This window comes from Salmo salar, chromosome 05 (assembly GCF_965601325.2).
Source record: "Salmo salar chromosome 05, fSalSal1, whole genome shotgun sequence".
Taxonomy (NCBI): Eukaryota; Metazoa; Chordata; class Actinopteri; order Salmoniformes; family Salmonidae; genus Salmo; species Salmo salar.
Window position 1 is genome coordinate 38,037,029 of NC_138295.1, and position 17,824 is coordinate 38,054,852.

A 17,824-nucleotide genomic window follows, 5' to 3' on the forward strand; every position below is an offset into this window, starting at 1 on the left:
TGGGCTACCCAAATCGTTTTTCATTATTTACGTGGATTAAAATCTTGCAGCTAATGGTGCTACAAACGTTTGGATGCTTGTATTTAGTTTTAGTTCTATTTTTCAAGTATAGTCCGCCTAAATGCAAAGAGAAATGTCTACAAGCTCGTTACATGCACAAAGCGTCGCTGTTGACCAGCTAGCAAAACAGACTCGCTTGTGATGCAATGGTCGCCATAACAGCACGTCATAATGAAGGCGGTGTAGCCTACAAACGCAGTGGACAGCTCCCGGTGCAAAATACCTTCCAAAAGGACATTATTTTTCCCTGCTCCTTCTAAAACGCCAACGGAGTTCTGAAGTATTATTTTACATATTGTCTTCGGCTGGCTCACGTTGTTTTACCTGACTGCGTAGCAACCAGTGTCTACAAATATAACAATGGAGGCGCATATCAGCGCACAACACTGGGGAAGGTACGTCTCGGTCTTTCTTCTTTTTAGTGCCGTCCTGAACACTGCGTCTGCCGTCACTCACTATTCTATTCCCGAGGAAATGGAAGAAGGTTCCGTTGTTGCTGATTTAGCTGCTGATTTGGGTCTGGATGTAAAAACGTTGAGTAAAAGGAGGATTCGATTAGATGTCATAGCGAATAAGAAATATCTGGACGTGAACAAAGAAACGGGGCAGCTGTATATCGCAGAGAGGATTGACAGAGAATTCATTTGCACTACTAAGACATCTACATCTTGTTTTCTAAAAATGGAGGCTATTGTCGAAAACCCACAGCGGATATTTTATATCGAATTAGAGATAATGGACATCAATGATAACGCACCAAATTTTCGAAGGGACACCATTAACTTAGATCTTTCTGAAGCAACGCAGGCCGGTGAAAGGTTCTCTGTCAATAATGCAGTGGACCTTGATGTTGGGGCTAATTCAGTGAAAACCTACCATCTAAGTGACAGTGACCATTTCAATATAGAAATTCAGACCGGAAGAGACGGGTCAAAGTTTGCTGATTTGATCCTGAAAAAGACTTTAGATCGAGAGCAGCAGGCGGTTCATAACCTAATACTCACCGCGGTAGATGGCGGGGTACCCACGCGTTCCGGGACAGCCAGCATTACTGTTCGTGTGCTTGATACGAATGACAACGCCCCTAAGTTTGACAAAGACAATTACAAAATCGATATAATGGAAAACTCTCCAATTGGAAGCCTTGTTGTTAAATTGAACGCAACAGACTTAGATGAGGGGACCAATTCGGAAATATTATATTCGTACAGCCTGTATACATCAGAGAAAACACAACAAACGTTCCATTTAAACCCTAATAACGGTGAGATCACGGTAAAGGAAATGATCAATTACGAAGATTTCAGGATCTACGACATGGAAGTCATAGCAACAGATAAGGGACCCAATTCCTTAATAGGTCAGTGTAAATTAACTATTTTGGTCACAGATATGAATGACAATCACCCTGAGATATCAATTAAATCGTTTCAAAGCCCTGTCAAGGAGGATATTCCAGTAGACTGTGTGATAGCAGTGGTGAGTGTCAGCGATAAAGATTCAGGTGAAAATGGGATAGTTGATATTCGTATTGCTGATACATTACCTTTTGCACTGAGAGAGTCTTCTGATAACTATTATGAGTTGGTAGTTTCAGAGCCTCTGGATCGTGAGAAGGTTCCAGAATATGACATAACTTTTACCGTAACAGACAGGGGATCCCCTCCACTATCTGACAACGAAACTATGACTTTAGAACTACTAGACGTTAACGACAACGTTCCACAGTTCCCCCAGTCGTTCTACACTATACCCGTTATGGAGAATAACGCACCTGGGGCCTTGCTAAGTTCCCTCACTGCGTTTGATCCAGACCTCCATGAAAACCAGTATCTAGTTTATTTCATCATAGAGAAGGAGATAGTGAACACCTCCATGTCAATGCTGTTCTCCATCAATCCGGAGAACGGTAATCTTTACGCACTAAAGACGTTTGACTATGAGATAGAGAAGGAGTTCCTTTTCCACATTGAGGCCAGAGACTCTGGTGTTCCTCCGCTCAGCAGTAACGTGACTGTCCACATCATTATTGTGGACCAGAACGACAATCCCCCGGTCATAGTGTCTCCGTGGCGCGCGCACGGCTCCGTGGTGGAGGAGAAGATCCCCAGATCCACCGATAAAGGATCCCTGGTCTCCAAGGTGATAGCCATAGACACGGACTCGGTCCAGAACTCTCGGATTACATACCAGTTTCTACAGGTTACTGACGCCACCTTATTCAGTCTGGACCAATACAACGGAGAGATACGTACTATGAGAATGTTCAGTTACAGAGATCCGCGTCATCAACGGCTGGTTGTCATCGCCAAGGACAACGGGGATCCTGCTCTCTCTGCTACAGTTACCATAAAGCTCTCAACAGTGGAGACTGCCGTTAAAGCCTACTCTGACATGACGGAAGTGCCTCTAGAATATGACATATTTTCAGATTTAAACCTGTATTTGGTGATCGGCCTGGGCTCCGTGTCCTTTCTGTTATTGATCACCATATTGGTCACCTGTGTGCTGAAGTGTCAGAAACCAAAGCCCAGCAAAGCGGCTCCTCCCAGTAGGAACAGCGTGATCAGTGACAGGAACTCAACCATCGCAGATTCCACCCTGGTGTCCAACGATGCCTACTGGTACAGTCTGTTTCTAGCGGAGACAAGGAAAGGAAAGCTGGTAGTCAGACAGCCTGTGCCGAAGGCGGGTTCCAGATACATCGTGTCCAGTCTACCAAGGAGCACCGGCCTGACAGAGACCAGCGACTCAGCGGCCTCTACTCTGCAGGTAAGCCAAAACCCACCATCTGATTTTACCAAATGACCCTCAATCCCTTTGATAAACAAGTGCTGGATGCCTGTGCGTAAAAGTAGTCAATCTAGGGTGAAACGTTCATGCATATAGGCATACATTTACGGGTTGTGAACAAACAAGTATGACAACGAAAAACAAAAAAAATATTTAGAACTATTGTTTCTATTATACCTATTTTAAGCAATTAAACTTTCCTTAGCCCGGTTTTAATTCTATGGTGTGAATGCTGGTAAAATGCGCAAAGAGTCGCTGCTCACCAGTAAAACGAACTCTTCTGTGATGTAACAGTCGCCATGACAGTTCGCCACAGTGAAGAGAGCGATGCAATTTGTGGACATCCCGTTGTTCCTGAAACCTTCGCTGTGAAAAGGGTGATCTAAAATACATCTCGGTACAACGGCCGACTCGTTGGGCTTCTCATACCACCATCAAAGGGTATCGTTTTCTGTAGCCCATCACTCACGGATCAAAACAAATCAAACAATGGAGGCACATTGCATCCTTCAACCCTGGAAAAGGTACGTGTCGGTTTTTATTTTATTCTCTGCCACCATGAACACGTTGTCCGCCGTTACCCATTATTCTATTCCCGAAGAAATGGAGGAAGGCTCTGTTGTTGCTAATCTAGCCGCGGATTTGGGACTGGACGTGAAAACACTGAGTCGACGGAAGATGCGGTTAGACATCATTGCCAATAAGAAATACTTGGATGTGAACAAAGAAACAGGCGAACTGTACGTTGTTGAGAAGATAGATCGAGAATATCTCTGCGCTTCGAAAACAGCCACAACTTGTTTTCTCAAATTAGATGCAACAATCGAAAACCCAATACGAATATTCAACATCGAATTGGAAATAATGGATATCAATGACAATGCGCCACACTTTCGACGAGATTCCATACATCTGGACATATCTGAATCGACGCCAACTGGGGAACGATTCTCGTTAAACAACGCAGTGGATTCTGATGTCGGTACAAACTCAGTTAAAACATACTATCTCAGTGAAAGTGAGCATTTTAATATTGAAGTTCAGACTGGGAGAGACGGGTCAAAGTTTGCTGATCTAATTTTGAAAAAGGCTTTAGACAGAGAGGAGCAGGCGGTTCATAATCTAATACTCACCGCTGTAGATGGCGGTGTCCCGGCGCGGTCTGGCACAGCCAGCATCATTGTTCGCGTGCTGGACACGAATGACAACGCCCCTCAATTTGAAAAGGATCATTACAATATAAACATAATGGAGAACTACCCATTTGGAAGTCTTGTGGTTAAATTGAACGCAACTGATATAGATGATGGTACTAATTCGGACATTGTCTATTCATTTAGTTTGTATACATCAGAAAAGGCTCAAGGAACCTTCAGTTTGAACCCAACTAACGGAGAAATCAGAGTAAAAGAAATGATTAATTATGAAGATTTTAGAATCTATGATATGGAAGTCATAGCAACAGACAAGGGGACCAATTCCTTATCAGGACAGTGTAAGTTAACTATTCTAGTAACAGATATGAATGATAATCATCCAGAAATCTCCATCAAATCATTTCAAAGTCCAGTCAAGGAGGACATAGCAGTAGACACGTGTGATAGCAGTGGTGAGTGTCAGCGATAAAGATTCAGGTGACAATGGAAAAGTCGATATTCACATTGCTGATACATTACCTTTTGCACTGAGAGAGTCTTCTGATAACTATTATGAGTTGGTAGTTTCACAACCTCTGGATCGTGAGAAGGTTCCAGAATATGACATAACTTTTACGGTAACAGACAGGGGATCCCCTCCACTATCTGACAACGAAACTATGACTTTAGAGCTACTAGACGTTAACGACAACGTTCCACAGTTCCCCCAGTCGTTCTACACTATACCCGTTATGGAGAATAACGCACCTGGGGCCTTGCTAAGTTCCCTCACTGCGTTTGATCCAGACCTCCATGAAAACCAGTATCTAGTTTATTTCATCATAGAGAAGGAGATAGTGAACACCTCCATGTCAATGCTGTTCTCCATCAATCCGGAGAACGGTAATCTTTACGCACTAAAGACGTTTGACTATGAGATAGAGAAGGAGTTCCTTTTCCACATTGAGGCCAGAGACTCTGGTGTTCCTCCGCTCAGCAGTAACGTGACTGTCCACGTCATTATTGTGGACCAGAACGACAATCCTCCGGTCATAGTGTCTCCGTGGCGCGCGCACGGCTCCGTGGTGGAGGAGAAGATCCCCAGATCCACCGATAAAGGATCCCTGGTCTCCAAGGTGATAGCCATAGACACGGACTCGGTCCAGAACTCTCGGATTACATACCAGTTTCTACAGGTTACTGACGCCACCATATTCAGTCTGGACCAATACAACGGAGAGATACGTACTATGAGAATGTTCAGTTACAGAGATCCGCGTCATCAACGGCTGGTTGTCATCGCCAAGGACAACGGGGATCCTGCTCTCTCTGCTACAGTTACCATAAAGCTCTCAACAGTGGAGACTGCCGTTAAAGCCTACTCTGACATGACGGAAGTGCCTCTAGAATATGACATATTTTCAGATTTAAACCTGTATTTGGTGATCGGCCTGGGCTCCGTGTCCTTTCTGTTATTGATCACCATATTGGTCACCTGTGTGCTGAAGTGTCAGAAACCAAAGCCCAGCAAAGCGGCTCCTCCCAGTAGGAACAGCGTGATCAGCGACAGGAACTCAACCATCGCAGATTCCACCCTGGTCTCCAACGATGCCTACTGGTACAGTCTGTTTCTAGCGGAGACAAGGAAAGGAAAGCTGGTAGTCAGACAGCCTGTGCCGAAGGCGGGTTCCAGATACATCGTGTCCAGTCTACCAAGGAGCACCGGCCTGACAGAGACCAGCGACTCAGCGGCCTCTACTCTGCAGGTAATACTAAACTCTTAATATATTATAACATAATTAAATGCTATGCTATATAAACAATTGCTGTAGTCCCGTGCGTAAAACCAGAGCACAAATAAATACAGGTAATTAATAAAAGTTGTATGTAAAAAAAGATATATGGACATATGTATTTGCTTAATCCAACAGTTAGTCTCACCAGAAAGTTGAACATATTTCCAATTCTAAGGTGGTCTGATAAAATGCGCAAAGCGTCGCTGCTCACCAATAAAACCCACTATTCTGTGATGTAACAGTCGCCATGACAGTTGGTCGCTAGGAAGACAGTAAGGCAATTTCATGTGAACAGCTCCCTGGTCCTGAATCCGTCGGTGACAAATGGTAATTTAAATTGCATTACAAGCCGGAATTGTCGTCGACTCGTCTTCTCATATTCAAAAAGGTCCCTTTTTGTTGCATTGCGCAAAACAGTCAAACGATGGCTGAACATCGCATCCTTCAGCCCTGTAAAAGGTACGTCTCGATCTTTCTTCTTTTCTCTGCCACCTTGAACACGGTGTCTGCGGTTACGCACTATTCTGTTCCCGAGGAAATGGAGGAAGGCTCCGTTATTGCTAATCTGGCCTCTGATTTGGGGCTGAACACGAACAGCCTCAGTAAACGCAAGATGCGCTTGGATGTTATTGCCAACAAAAAATATCTGGACGTTAACAAAGAGACTGGCGAGCTGTATATCGTCGAAAGGTTGGACAGGGAATCTCTTTGTACAACTAAGACAGCAACGTCATGTTTTCTTAAAATGGATGCAACAATTGAAAATCCAATAAGGATGTTCAATATAGAATTAGAAATCATGGATATAAACGACAACGCGCCACATTTTCGACGGGACACAATGGATTTGGATATATCAGAGTCTACTCCCGTGGGTGAGCGATTCTCTCTGAACAATGCAGTGGACCCGGACGTTGGTAGCAACACTGTTAAAACCTACCACCTAAGTGAGAGTGAACATTTCAATATCGAAATACAGACCGGTAGAGATGGAGCCAAATTCGCTGATTTGATACTGAAAAAGGCTTTAGACCGAGAGGAGCAGTCGGTTCATAATCTAATACTCACCGCTGTAGATGGTGGTGTCCCTGCCCGCTCTGGGACAGCCAGCATCATTGTTCGGGTTTTGGATACAAATGACAACGCCCCTAAGTTTAATAAAGACACTTACAAAATCGATATAATGGAAAACTCTCCAATTGGAAGTCTTGTTGTTAAATTGAATGCCACAGACTTTGACGAGGGCACCAATTCGGAAATAACATATTCATATAGTTTGTATACATCGGAGAAAACGCAAGGCACTTTCAGTTTAAACGCTAACAGTGGAGAAATAACGGTAAAAGAAATGATAAATTATGAAGATTTCAGGATTTATGACATGGAAGTCATAGCAACAGATAAGGGAGTGAATTCCTTGTCAAGTCAGTGTAAATTAACAATTTTAGTTACAGATATGAATGACAATCATCCAGAAATGTCCATAAAATCGTTTCAAAGTCCTATAAAGGAAAATGTAGCCATAGACACTGTGATAGCAGTGGTGAGTGTCAGCGATAAAGATTCAGGTGAAAATGGGATAGTTGATATTCGTATTGCTGATACATTACCTTTTGCACTGAGAGAGTCTTCTGATAACTATTATGAGTTGGTAGTTTCAGAGCCTCTGGATCGTGAGAAGGTTCCAGAATATGACATCACTTTTACGGTATCAGACAGGGGATCCCCTCCACTATCTGACAACGAAACTATGACTTTAGAACTACTAGACGTTAACGACAACGTTCCACAGTTCCCCCAGTCGTTCTACACTATACCCGTTATGGAGAATAACGCACCTGGGGCCTTGCTAAGTTCCCTCACTGCGTTTGATCCAGACCTCCATGAAAACCAGTATCTAGTTTATTTCATCATAGAGAAGGAGATAGTGAACACCTCCATGTCAATGCTGTTCTCCATCAATCCGGAGAACGGTAATCTTTACGCACTAAAGACGTTTGACTATGAGATAGAGAAGGAGTTCCTTTTCCACATTGAGACCAGAGACTCTGGTGTTCCTCCGCTCAACAGTAACGTGACTGTCCACATCATTATTGTGGACCAGAACGACAATCCCCCGGTCATAGTGTCTCCGTGGCGCGCGCACGGCTCCGTGGTGGAGGAGAAGATCCCCAGATCCACCGATAAAGGATCCCTGGTCTCCAAGGTGATAGCCATAGACACGGACTCGGTCCAGAACTCTCGGATTACATACCAGTTTCTACAGGTTACTGACGCCACCTTATTCAGTCTGGACCAATACAACGGAGAGATACGTACTATGAGAATGTTCAGTTACAGAGATCCGCGTCATCAACGGCTGGTTGTCATCGCCAAGGACAACGGGGATCCTGCTCTCTCTGCTACAGTTACCATAAAGCTCTCAACAGTGGAGACTGCCGTTAAAGCCTACTCTGACATGACGGAAGTGCCTCTAGAATATGACATATTTTCAGATTTAAACCTGTATTTGGTGATCGGCCTGGGCTCCGTGTCCTTTCTGTTATTGATCACCATATTGGTCACCTGTGTGCTGAAGTGTCAGAAACCAAAGCCCAGCAAAGCGGCTCCTCCCAGTAGGAACAGCGTGATCAGTGACAGGAACTCAACCATCGCAGATTCCACCCTGGTCTCCAACGATGCCTACTGGTACAGTCTGTTTCTAGCGGAGACAAGGAAAGGAAAGCTGGTAGTCAGACAGCCTGTGCCGAAGGCGGGTTCCAGATACATCGTGTCCAGTCTACCAAGGAGCACCGGCCTGACAGAGACCAGCGACTCAGCGGCCTCTACTCTGCAGGTAAGAATGACCTGAACCCATTCTTTAATATAAATATCAAAACATTTGATAGAGTTGATTTCTTCAGTGCACAATTATCGTGCGTAAAATTGATGAATAGGTTGATTACACATTTTTTTTAAATCAACAGTTCCAGGTCCACATTCAATGTAATTATATGCAACCAAATGATTCAGTTCACAAGTGGAAAAGTCACTGTTGTCCCGTTGCAACTGTTTTCACTGAGTACTTAAACTTTCAACGTACTAATAATACAACCAAAACGTTTGCAATGTTTGAAATTCAGAGCTGCAAAGGCTGGCAAAATGCGCAAAGTGTCACTGTTCACCAATAAAACCCACTATTCTGTGATGTAATCGTCGCCATGACAGTTCGTCATAGTGATAGACGCAGTGCCTGTTGTGTGTAGGACATTTTCCGGTCCTGAATTTCGATGCTTTCGATATCATTTTTGTCCATCTTCAAAACGTTACAAGGTCGTCTCGTTTTCTTGACGTAAATTCAACACGACTTAATATTTTCGTTGTGGTGCATTACGCACAGAGATAAGCAATACAACAATGGAGACGCACATCAGTGCACAGCAGTGGAGAAGGTACGTCTCGGTATTTCTTATTTTCTCTACCGCCATGAACACAGCATGTGCGGTTACTCACTATTCTATTCCCGAAGAAATGGAGGAAGGCTCTATTGTTGCTAATTTGGCTTCTGATTTGGGTCTTGATGCGAAAACCTTAGTTAAGCGTAAAGTACGGTTGGATGTTATCGCCAATAAGAGGTATCTGGAGATAAACAAAGAGACGGGAGAGCTATTCATCGCGGAGAAGATTGACAGAGAACACCTATGCAACAGCAAAAATCCATCTTGTTTCCTCAAAATGGATGTTTCGATTGAAGAACCAATACGAATGTTTAATATTGAAGTGGAGATAATGGACATAAATGACAACGTGCCCCATTTCCGCAGGGACACCATGCACTTGGATATATCAGAATCCACCCCAGCAGGTGAACGATTCTCGTTAAACAATGCAGTTGACCCAGATTTCGGTACAAACTCTGTAAAGTCGTATCACTTAAGTGATGAAGAGCATTTTAGTATAGAGATTCAAACCGGGAGAGACGGGTCAAAGTTTGCTGATTTGGTTCTAAAAAATGCTTTAGACCGAGAGGAGCAGGCGGTCCATAACCTAATACTCACCGCTGTAGATGGTGGAGTCCCCACGCGCTCCGGTACAGCCAACATCATTGTTCGCGTTCTAGATACGAATGACAACGCCCCTAAGTTTGATAAAGAAAGCTACAACATTAATGTGATGGAAAACTCTCCAATTGGAAGCCTTGTTGTTAAATTGAATGCAACTGACTTAGACGAGGGAACCAATTCGGAAATAATGTATTCATATAGCCTTTATACATCAGAGAAAACTCAAGCAATTTTCGGCTTGAATTCGAATAGTGGTGAAATCAGAGTAAAAGAAATGATTAATTATGAAGATTTCAGGATTTATGATATGGAAGTCATAGCAACTGACAAGGGACCCAATTCCTTGGCAGGGCAGTGTAAATTAACAATTTTAGTTACAGATATGAATGACAATCATCCAGAAATGTCCATAAAATCGTTTCAAAGTCCTATAAAGGAAAATGTAGCCATAGACACAGTGATAGCAATTGTTAGTGTCAGCGATAAAGATTCAGGTGAAAATGGTATAGTTGACCTCCATATTGCTGATCATTTGCCATTTGCACTGAGAGAGTCTTCTGATAACTATTATGAGTTGGTAGTTTCAGAGCCTCTGGATCGTGAGAAGGTTCCAGAATATGACATAACTTTTACCGTAACAGACAGGGGATCCCCTCCACTATCTGACAACGAAACTATGACTTTAGAACTACTAGACGTTAACGACAACGTTCCACAGTTCCCCCAGTCGTTCTACACTATACCCGTTATGGAGAATAACGCGCCTGGGGCCTTGCTAAGTTCCCTCACTGCGTTTGATCCAGACCTCCATGAAAACCAGTATCTAGTTTATTTCATCATAGAGAAGGAGATAGTGAACACCTCCATGTCAATGCTGTTCTCCATCAATCCGGAGAACGGTAATCTTTACGCACTAAAGACGTTTGACTATGAGATAGAGAAGGAGTTCCTTTTCCACATTGAGGCCAGAGACTCTGGTGTTCCTCCGCTCAACAGTAACGTTACTGTCCACGTCATTATTGTGGACCAGAACGACAATCCCCCGGTCATAGTGTCTCCGTGGCGCGCGCACGGCTCCGTGGTGGAGGAGAAGATCCCCAGATCCACCGATAAAGGATCCCTGGTCTCCAAGGTGATAGCCATAGACACGGACTCGGTCCAGAACTCTCGGATTACATACCAGTTCCTACAGGTTACTGACGCCACCTTATTCAGTCTGGACCAATACAACGGAGAGATACGTACTATGAGAATGTTCAGTTACAGAGATCCGCGTCATCAACGGCTGGTTGTCATCGCCAAGGACAACGGGGATCCTGCTCTCTCTGCTACAGTTACCATAAAGCTCTCAACAGTGGAGACTGCCGTTAAAGCCTACTCTGACATGACGGAAGTGCCTCTAGAATATGACATATTTTCAGATTTAAACCTGTATTTGGTGATCGGCCTGGGCTCCGTGTCCTTTCTGTTATTGATCACCATATTGGTCACCTGTGTGCTGAAGTGTCAGAAACCAAAGCCCAGCAAAGCGGCTCCTCCCAGTAGGAACAGCGTGATCAGTGACAGGAACTCAACCATCGCAGATTCCACCCTGGTCTCCAACGATGCCTACTGGTACAGTCTGTTTCTAGCGGAGACAAGGAAAGGAAAGCTGGTAGTCAGACAGCCTGTGCCGAAGGCGGGTTCCAGATACATCGTGTCCAGTCTACCAAGGAGCACCGGCCTGACAGAGACCAGCGACTCAGCGGCTTCTACTCTGCAGGTAAGAAATACGATGCCTACTGGTACAGTGTGTTTCTAGAGGAGACTAGGAAAGGAAAGCTGTTTGTCAGACAGCCTGTTCGAAAGGCGGGCTCCAGATACATCGTTTCCACTAGCCTCCAGTAGCCTCTACTCCGAGTCGCTGCTTTGAGCCTCTACCCCAGGGATCGTGAACTAGATTCAGTCATGGACCAATTTTGTTATTCAGCGCATGGTCGTGGGAACGGAACATAATTGCAAATCTTTTGTAGACTGCAAATTGACTGCAAGAAGCCCAAACAGATATAATGTTTGACTAAAACAATAATTTTAAACTTTCCCTACATTTGTATACCTCCACGTTTCTCTCTATTACGCGTGCGAAGACTTGGTAACAGATTTCTTAAATTAAAATCTCTTGGAGCTGATTTCCTGGTGTTTTTACAGTCTTATGCTCAGAACACTTTTGGGGGCCAAATAAAACCACGGGCCAAATTCGTCCCGCGGTCCTGCTCTACTCTGACTCAACTGGTTTGAGGTAATGTGCAACAACTTTACGTCTGGGTTGTCTACACTACGCAGTTGCCATGCGTACAATTGATAAACACGTTGGCTAAAGTTCTACCATCATTTGAAAGTGTTTACAATAACATCAACCATTTTACTTTCACATCCCATTCGTTTACCATTGAACAATCAGTTCACCTCGAACAGTTAGATTACTAATATTTCTGTCCACAACGGCTGGTATTGTTACCAGAAGTAATCACAATTACCCAATACTAGGCCTAAATAAAGCAATGTTCATAATGTATTCTTTACCTCACATTCTAGCAATATTATTGTGTGTCGTCTTTTTTCGTCACATAAATAACATCACCAAGAAGTGTGTAATAAACATGTATTAAATCCAACGTTGCAAGGGCTGTTAAAATGCGCAAAGGGTCGCTGGTCGCCAATAAAACGCACTCTTCTGTGATGGAATGGTAGCCATGACAGTTCACCAGAGCGATAAAGGCAATGCGTATTCTGTATGGACAGCTCGCGGGTGCTGACATTTATCTGCTTTTGGGAAGGTCGTTTTTGTCTATATCTTCAAAAGGTTACATATCTAATTTTCTTTACACAAATTCTCCACCAACGTAACGTGCAGCATGAGACACATCCCAACAATGGAGGTGCATATTAGTGGAGAGCCCTGGAGAAGGTACGTCGCGGTCTTTCTTCTTCTCTCTGCCGTCTTGAACACGACATCTGCGGTTACTCACTATTCCATTCCTGAAGAGATCGAGGAAGGCTCCGTTGTTGCTAATTTAGCTGCTGATTTGGGTTTGGATGCTAAAATCATGGCTAGGCGTAAAATACGGTTGGATGTTATCGCCAATAAGAGGTATCTGGAGATAAACAAAGACACAGGGGAGCTACTGATAGCGGAGAAGATTGATAGAGAATACTTATGCAACGTTAAGACATCATCTTGTTTCCTCAAAATGGATGTTACCATCGAAAACCCAATTAGACTATTTAATATTGAAGTTGAAATAATGGACATAAATGACAACTCGCCCCAATTTCGCCGGGACACCATGCACCTGGATATATCTGAATCCACCGCTGCAGGAGAACGATTCTCGCTACCCAATGCAGTAGACCCAGATTTTGGTGCAAACTCTATCAATACGTATCACTTAAGCGAGAGTGAGCATTTCAGTATAGAGATTCAGACCGGAAGAGACGGGTCAAAGTTTGCTGATTTGACTCTTAAAAAGGTTTTAAACCGAGAGGAGCAGGCGGTTCATAATCTAATACTCACCGCTGTAGATGGTGGAGTCCCCTCACGCTCCGGTACAGCCAACATCATTGTTCGCGTTATAGATACGAATGACAACGCCCCTCAATTTGATAAAGAAAGCTACAACATTAATGTGATGGAAAACTCTCCAATTGGAAGCCTTGTTGTTAAATTGAATGCAACTGACTTAGACGAGGGGACCAATTCGGAAATAATGTATTCATATAGCCTTTATACATCAGAGAAAACCCAACAAACTTTTAGTTTGAATTCCAAAAATGGTGAAATCAGAGTCAAAGAAATGATAAATTATGAAGATTTCAGGATTTATGACATGGAAGTCATAGCAACTGATAAGGGGCCTAATTCATTGACAGGGCAGAGCAAATTAACTATTTTGGTCACAGATATGAATGACAATCACCCTGAGATATCAATTAAATCGTTTCAAAGCCCTGTCAAGGAGGATATTCCAGTAGACAGTGTGATAGCAGTTGTGAGTGTCAGCGATAAAGATTCAGGTGAAAATGGGATAGTTGATATTCGTATTGCTGATACATTACCTTTTGCACTGAGAGAGTCTTCTGATAACTATTATGAGTTGGTAGTTTCAGAGCCTCTGGATCGTGAGAAGGTTCCAGAATATGACATCACTTTTACAGTAACAGACAGGGGATCCCCTCCGCTATCTGACAACGAAACTATGACTTTAGAACTACTAGACGTTAACGACAACGTTCCACAGTTCCCCCAGTCGTTCTACACTATACCCGTTATGGAGAATAACGCACCTGGGGCCTTGCTAAGTTCCCTCACTGCGTTTGATCCAGACCTCCATGAAAACCAGTATCTAGTTTATTTCATCATAGAGAAGGAGATAGTGAACACCTCCATGTCAATGCTGTTCTCCATCAATCCGGAGAACGGTAATCTTTACGCACTAAAGACGTTTGACTATGAGATAGAGAAGGAGTTCCTTTTCCACATTGAGGCCAGAGACTCTGGTGTTCCTCCGCTCAGCAGTAACGTGACTGTCCACATCATTATTGTGGACCAGAACGACAATCCCCCGGTCATAGTGTCTCCGTGGCGCGCGCACGGCTCCGTGGTGGAGGAGAAGATCCCCAGATCCACCGATAAAGGATCCCTGGTCTCCAAGGTGATAGCCATAGACACGGACTCGGTCCAGAACTCTCGGATTACATACCAGTTTCTACAGGTTACTGACGCCACCTTATTCAGTCTGGACCAATACAACGGAGAGATACGTACTATGAGAATGTTCAGTTACAGAGATCCGCGTCATCAACGGCTGGTTGTCATCGCCAAGGACAACGGGGATCCTGCTCTCTCTGCTACAGTTACCATAAAGCTCTCAACATTGGAGACTGCCGTTAAAGCCTACTCTGACATGACGGAAGTGCCTCTAGAATATGACATATTTTCAGATTTAAACCTGTATTTGGTGATCGGCCTGGGCTCCGTGTCCTTTCTGTTATTGATCACCATATTGGTCACCTGTGTGCTGAAGTGTCAGAAACCAATGCCCAGCAAAGCGGCTCCTCCCAGTAGGAACAGCGTGATCAGCGAGAGGAACTCAACCATCGCAGATTCCACCCTGGTGTCCAACGATGCCTACTGGTACAGTCTGTTTCTAGCGGAGACAAGGAAAGGAAAGCTGGTAGTCAGACAGCCTGTGCCGAAGGCGGGTTCCAGATACATCGTGTCCAGTCTACCAAGGAGCACTGGCCTGACAGAGACCAGTGATTCAGCGGCCTCTACTCTGCAGGTAAGAATACCTACACCTCCGCTTCTAGGAAAACAAACCCTTACAGCAAATCAACCTGCAACAATCAGAGGACGACGCTAAACCTCAGACCAAGTAGGCCTTAACACACACCTCGCAGCAGATGTCTCAATACCTTTGTGGGTTATCGTCCTGTTTATGTGTTTCTTTAAGTTGTGTTCTTCAGAGGTATGTGCAGGTCTAATTGTGACCCAAACAGACGGAAATAGCACACCAGCCTTTGCTCACCTCAAACATCTCCTCAAATACAGTCAGTAGCTTGCCCCTTGACTAAGAGCATCATAATGCCAGTTCAAGACACTTGAGGTCATTTGGGTCAATGGGATCACTAGGAGAGAAGGTCTTTATTCACACCTCGAGCAGTGGTCTAAGTACCTGCGTGGGTCTGTGGGCCTACTTATATAATTCTCCAGAAGTTTTGATCTTCATCGGCCATGTTTTGGGCGACAAATAGCCTAGTTGTTAGAGTGTTGGGCCAGTCATCGAAAGGTTGCTGGATCGAATCCCTGAGCCGACAAGGTAAAAATCTGTCATTCTGCCCCTGAGCAAGGCAGTTAACCCACTGTTCCCCGGGTGCCGAAAACGTTGATGTCGATTAAGGCAACCCCCCCCACACCTCTCTGATTCAGGAGGGGTTGGGTTAAATGAGGAAGACACATTTCAGATGAAGGCATTCAGTTGTACAACTGACTAGGTTTCCCCCTTTCGTACGTCAAACTCAGTGGGTGGCTTGCCCCTTGACTCAGAGTACCACAGTGTAAAGGTTGAGACAGCCGAGGGCATCTCGGTCAATGGGATCACTATGAAGGATGAGCTTAGCGTCTGCTGATATTGTCAGGAGCTTCTCTCGCAGGCAACATACTGTACTTGTTCCTGAATGGCTGAGTCTCATGTTTTCTGCCTGGAGTAATCTGTCTTTCCTGTTTGAACTGAAAGAGAAACTAAGAGTGCATCTCAATGGTCCAAAGTGACATGCTCTCCTTAAAGGCCCAGTGCAGTCCAAAACATGATTTCCAGCATTTTATTCATATTTCCACACTATGAGTTTGGAATAGTACTGTGAAATTGTGAAAATCATATAAAATGTAATTAGTCACATGTGCCGAATACAACCCTTAAATTAATACTTACGAGCCATTAAAACCTGTTGAGGACAGACGTTCCGCTAGTGGAACGCCTAGCCAACATCCAACGGAACAGCAGGGCGCGAAATACAAAACATCAAAAATCTAATAATTTCAATTTCTCAAACATACGACTATTTTACACCATTTTAAAGATACACTTCTCCTTAATGTAACCACATTGTCCGATTTCAAAAAGGCTTTACAGCGAAAGCAAAACATTAGATTATGTTAGGACAGTACATAGGCAAACAATAACCACACAGCCATTTTGCAAGCAGGAGAGGGGTCACAAATACCAGAAATTCAGCTAAAATGAATCAGTAACCTTTGACGATCTTCATCAGATGACACTCCTAGGACTCAATGTTAGACAATACATGTATGTTTTGTTCGATAAAGTTGATATTTATATCCAAAAACAGCATTTTACATTGGCGCGTGATGTTCAGAAAATATTTTGCCTCCAATACTGCCGGTGAAGCAGCACAACAATTTACAAAAATACTCATCATAAAAGTTGATAAAATATTAAACTGTTATTCAAAGAATTTTAGATAACCATCTCCTTTATGCAACCGCTGTGACAGATTTCAAAAAAGCTTTCACGGGAAAGCACACTTTGCAATAATCTGAGTACGGCGCTCAGAAACATAGACTAGGCAATACAGATACCCGCCATTTTGGAGTCATCTAAAATCATAAATAGCATTATAAATATTCACTTACCTTTGATGATCTTCATCAGAAGGCACTTCCAGGATTCCCAGGTCCACAATAAATGTTGTTTTGTTCGATAAAGTCCATCATTTATGTCCATGTAATGCTTTCGTTAGAAGAAGTATCGGAGTCAGGCGCAGGACACAGGGATGAGTGCAAACAAAAACGTGTTTACTCAAAATCATAATAAAACTTCTTCCACAGCAAAAATACAGGGTTTGGAGAAACACCTCCAACAACCACAAAACAGGAAACAATCACGTACAAGACAAACAGGGAAGCCAGAGGGTTAAATAATGAACATAATCAGGGAATCATAAACAGGTGTGTATAATTAAGACAAAGCAAACGAACAGGGAAACATAGATCGGTGGTAACTAGTAAGATGTCGACCGCCGAACGCCGCCCGAACAAGGAGAGGGGCCGACTTCGGTGGAAGTCGTGACAGTCCAAATACCTCCTTGTTGTTTGCGCGTTCAGTAAGCTACTCCAAATGTAGGAAGTGCGGCGAAAATTTCACGACGAATAGTCCAAAAAATGTTATATTTACGTTCGTTGAAACATGTCAAACGTTGTATAGCATCAATCATTAGGGCCTTTTTAACCTGTTAGGGCTAGGGGGCAGTATTTGCACGGCTGGATAATTTTTTTTACCCGATTTAATCTGGTTACTAATCCTACCCAGTAACTAGAATATGCATATACTTATTATATATGGATAGAAAACACCCTAAAGTTTCTAAAACTGTTTGAATGGTGTCTGTGAGTATAACAGAACTCATTTGGCAGGCAAAACCCTGAGACAGATTCTGA

At 43.6% G+C, this 17,824-nt stretch overlaps 2 protein-coding genes and 1 pseudogene across 6 annotated transcripts in view; all 3 read left to right on the forward strand.

Moving 5' to 3' along the window:
- The window catches only part of LOC106595280 (protocadherin alpha-C2), a 28,733-nt gene that overhangs the window by 2,986 nt on the left and 7,923 nt on the right, over positions 1-17,824 (forward strand). For 2 of the 5 annotated variants that reach the window (XM_082975192.1, XM_082975191.1), the window contains exon 1: positions 6,070-8,621. The exons of 1 other annotated variant lie outside the window; for it this stretch is intronic. In XM_082975192.1, coding sequence (XP_082831318.1) covers positions 6,210-8,621 — 2,412 coding nt within the window. In that variant the 5' untranslated portion in view covers positions 6,070-6,209. Of the gene's footprint in view, positions 1-6,069; positions 8,622-8,968; positions 11,591-17,824 lie in introns of those variants that run through there. 2 more of the 5 variants (XM_045718161.2, XM_045718159.2) reach the window with 2 other exon arrangements.
- On the forward strand, positions 87-2,868 carry LOC145879478 (protocadherin alpha-C2). The gene has a single exon (XM_082974977.1). It carries the CDS (start codon positions 421-423, stop codon positions 2,866-2,868), a length of 2,448 nt encoding a protein of 815 aa, XP_082831103.1. The 5' UTR covers positions 87-420.
- LOC123743036 (protocadherin alpha-C2-like) lies at positions 3,150-6,013 on the forward strand (annotated as a pseudogene).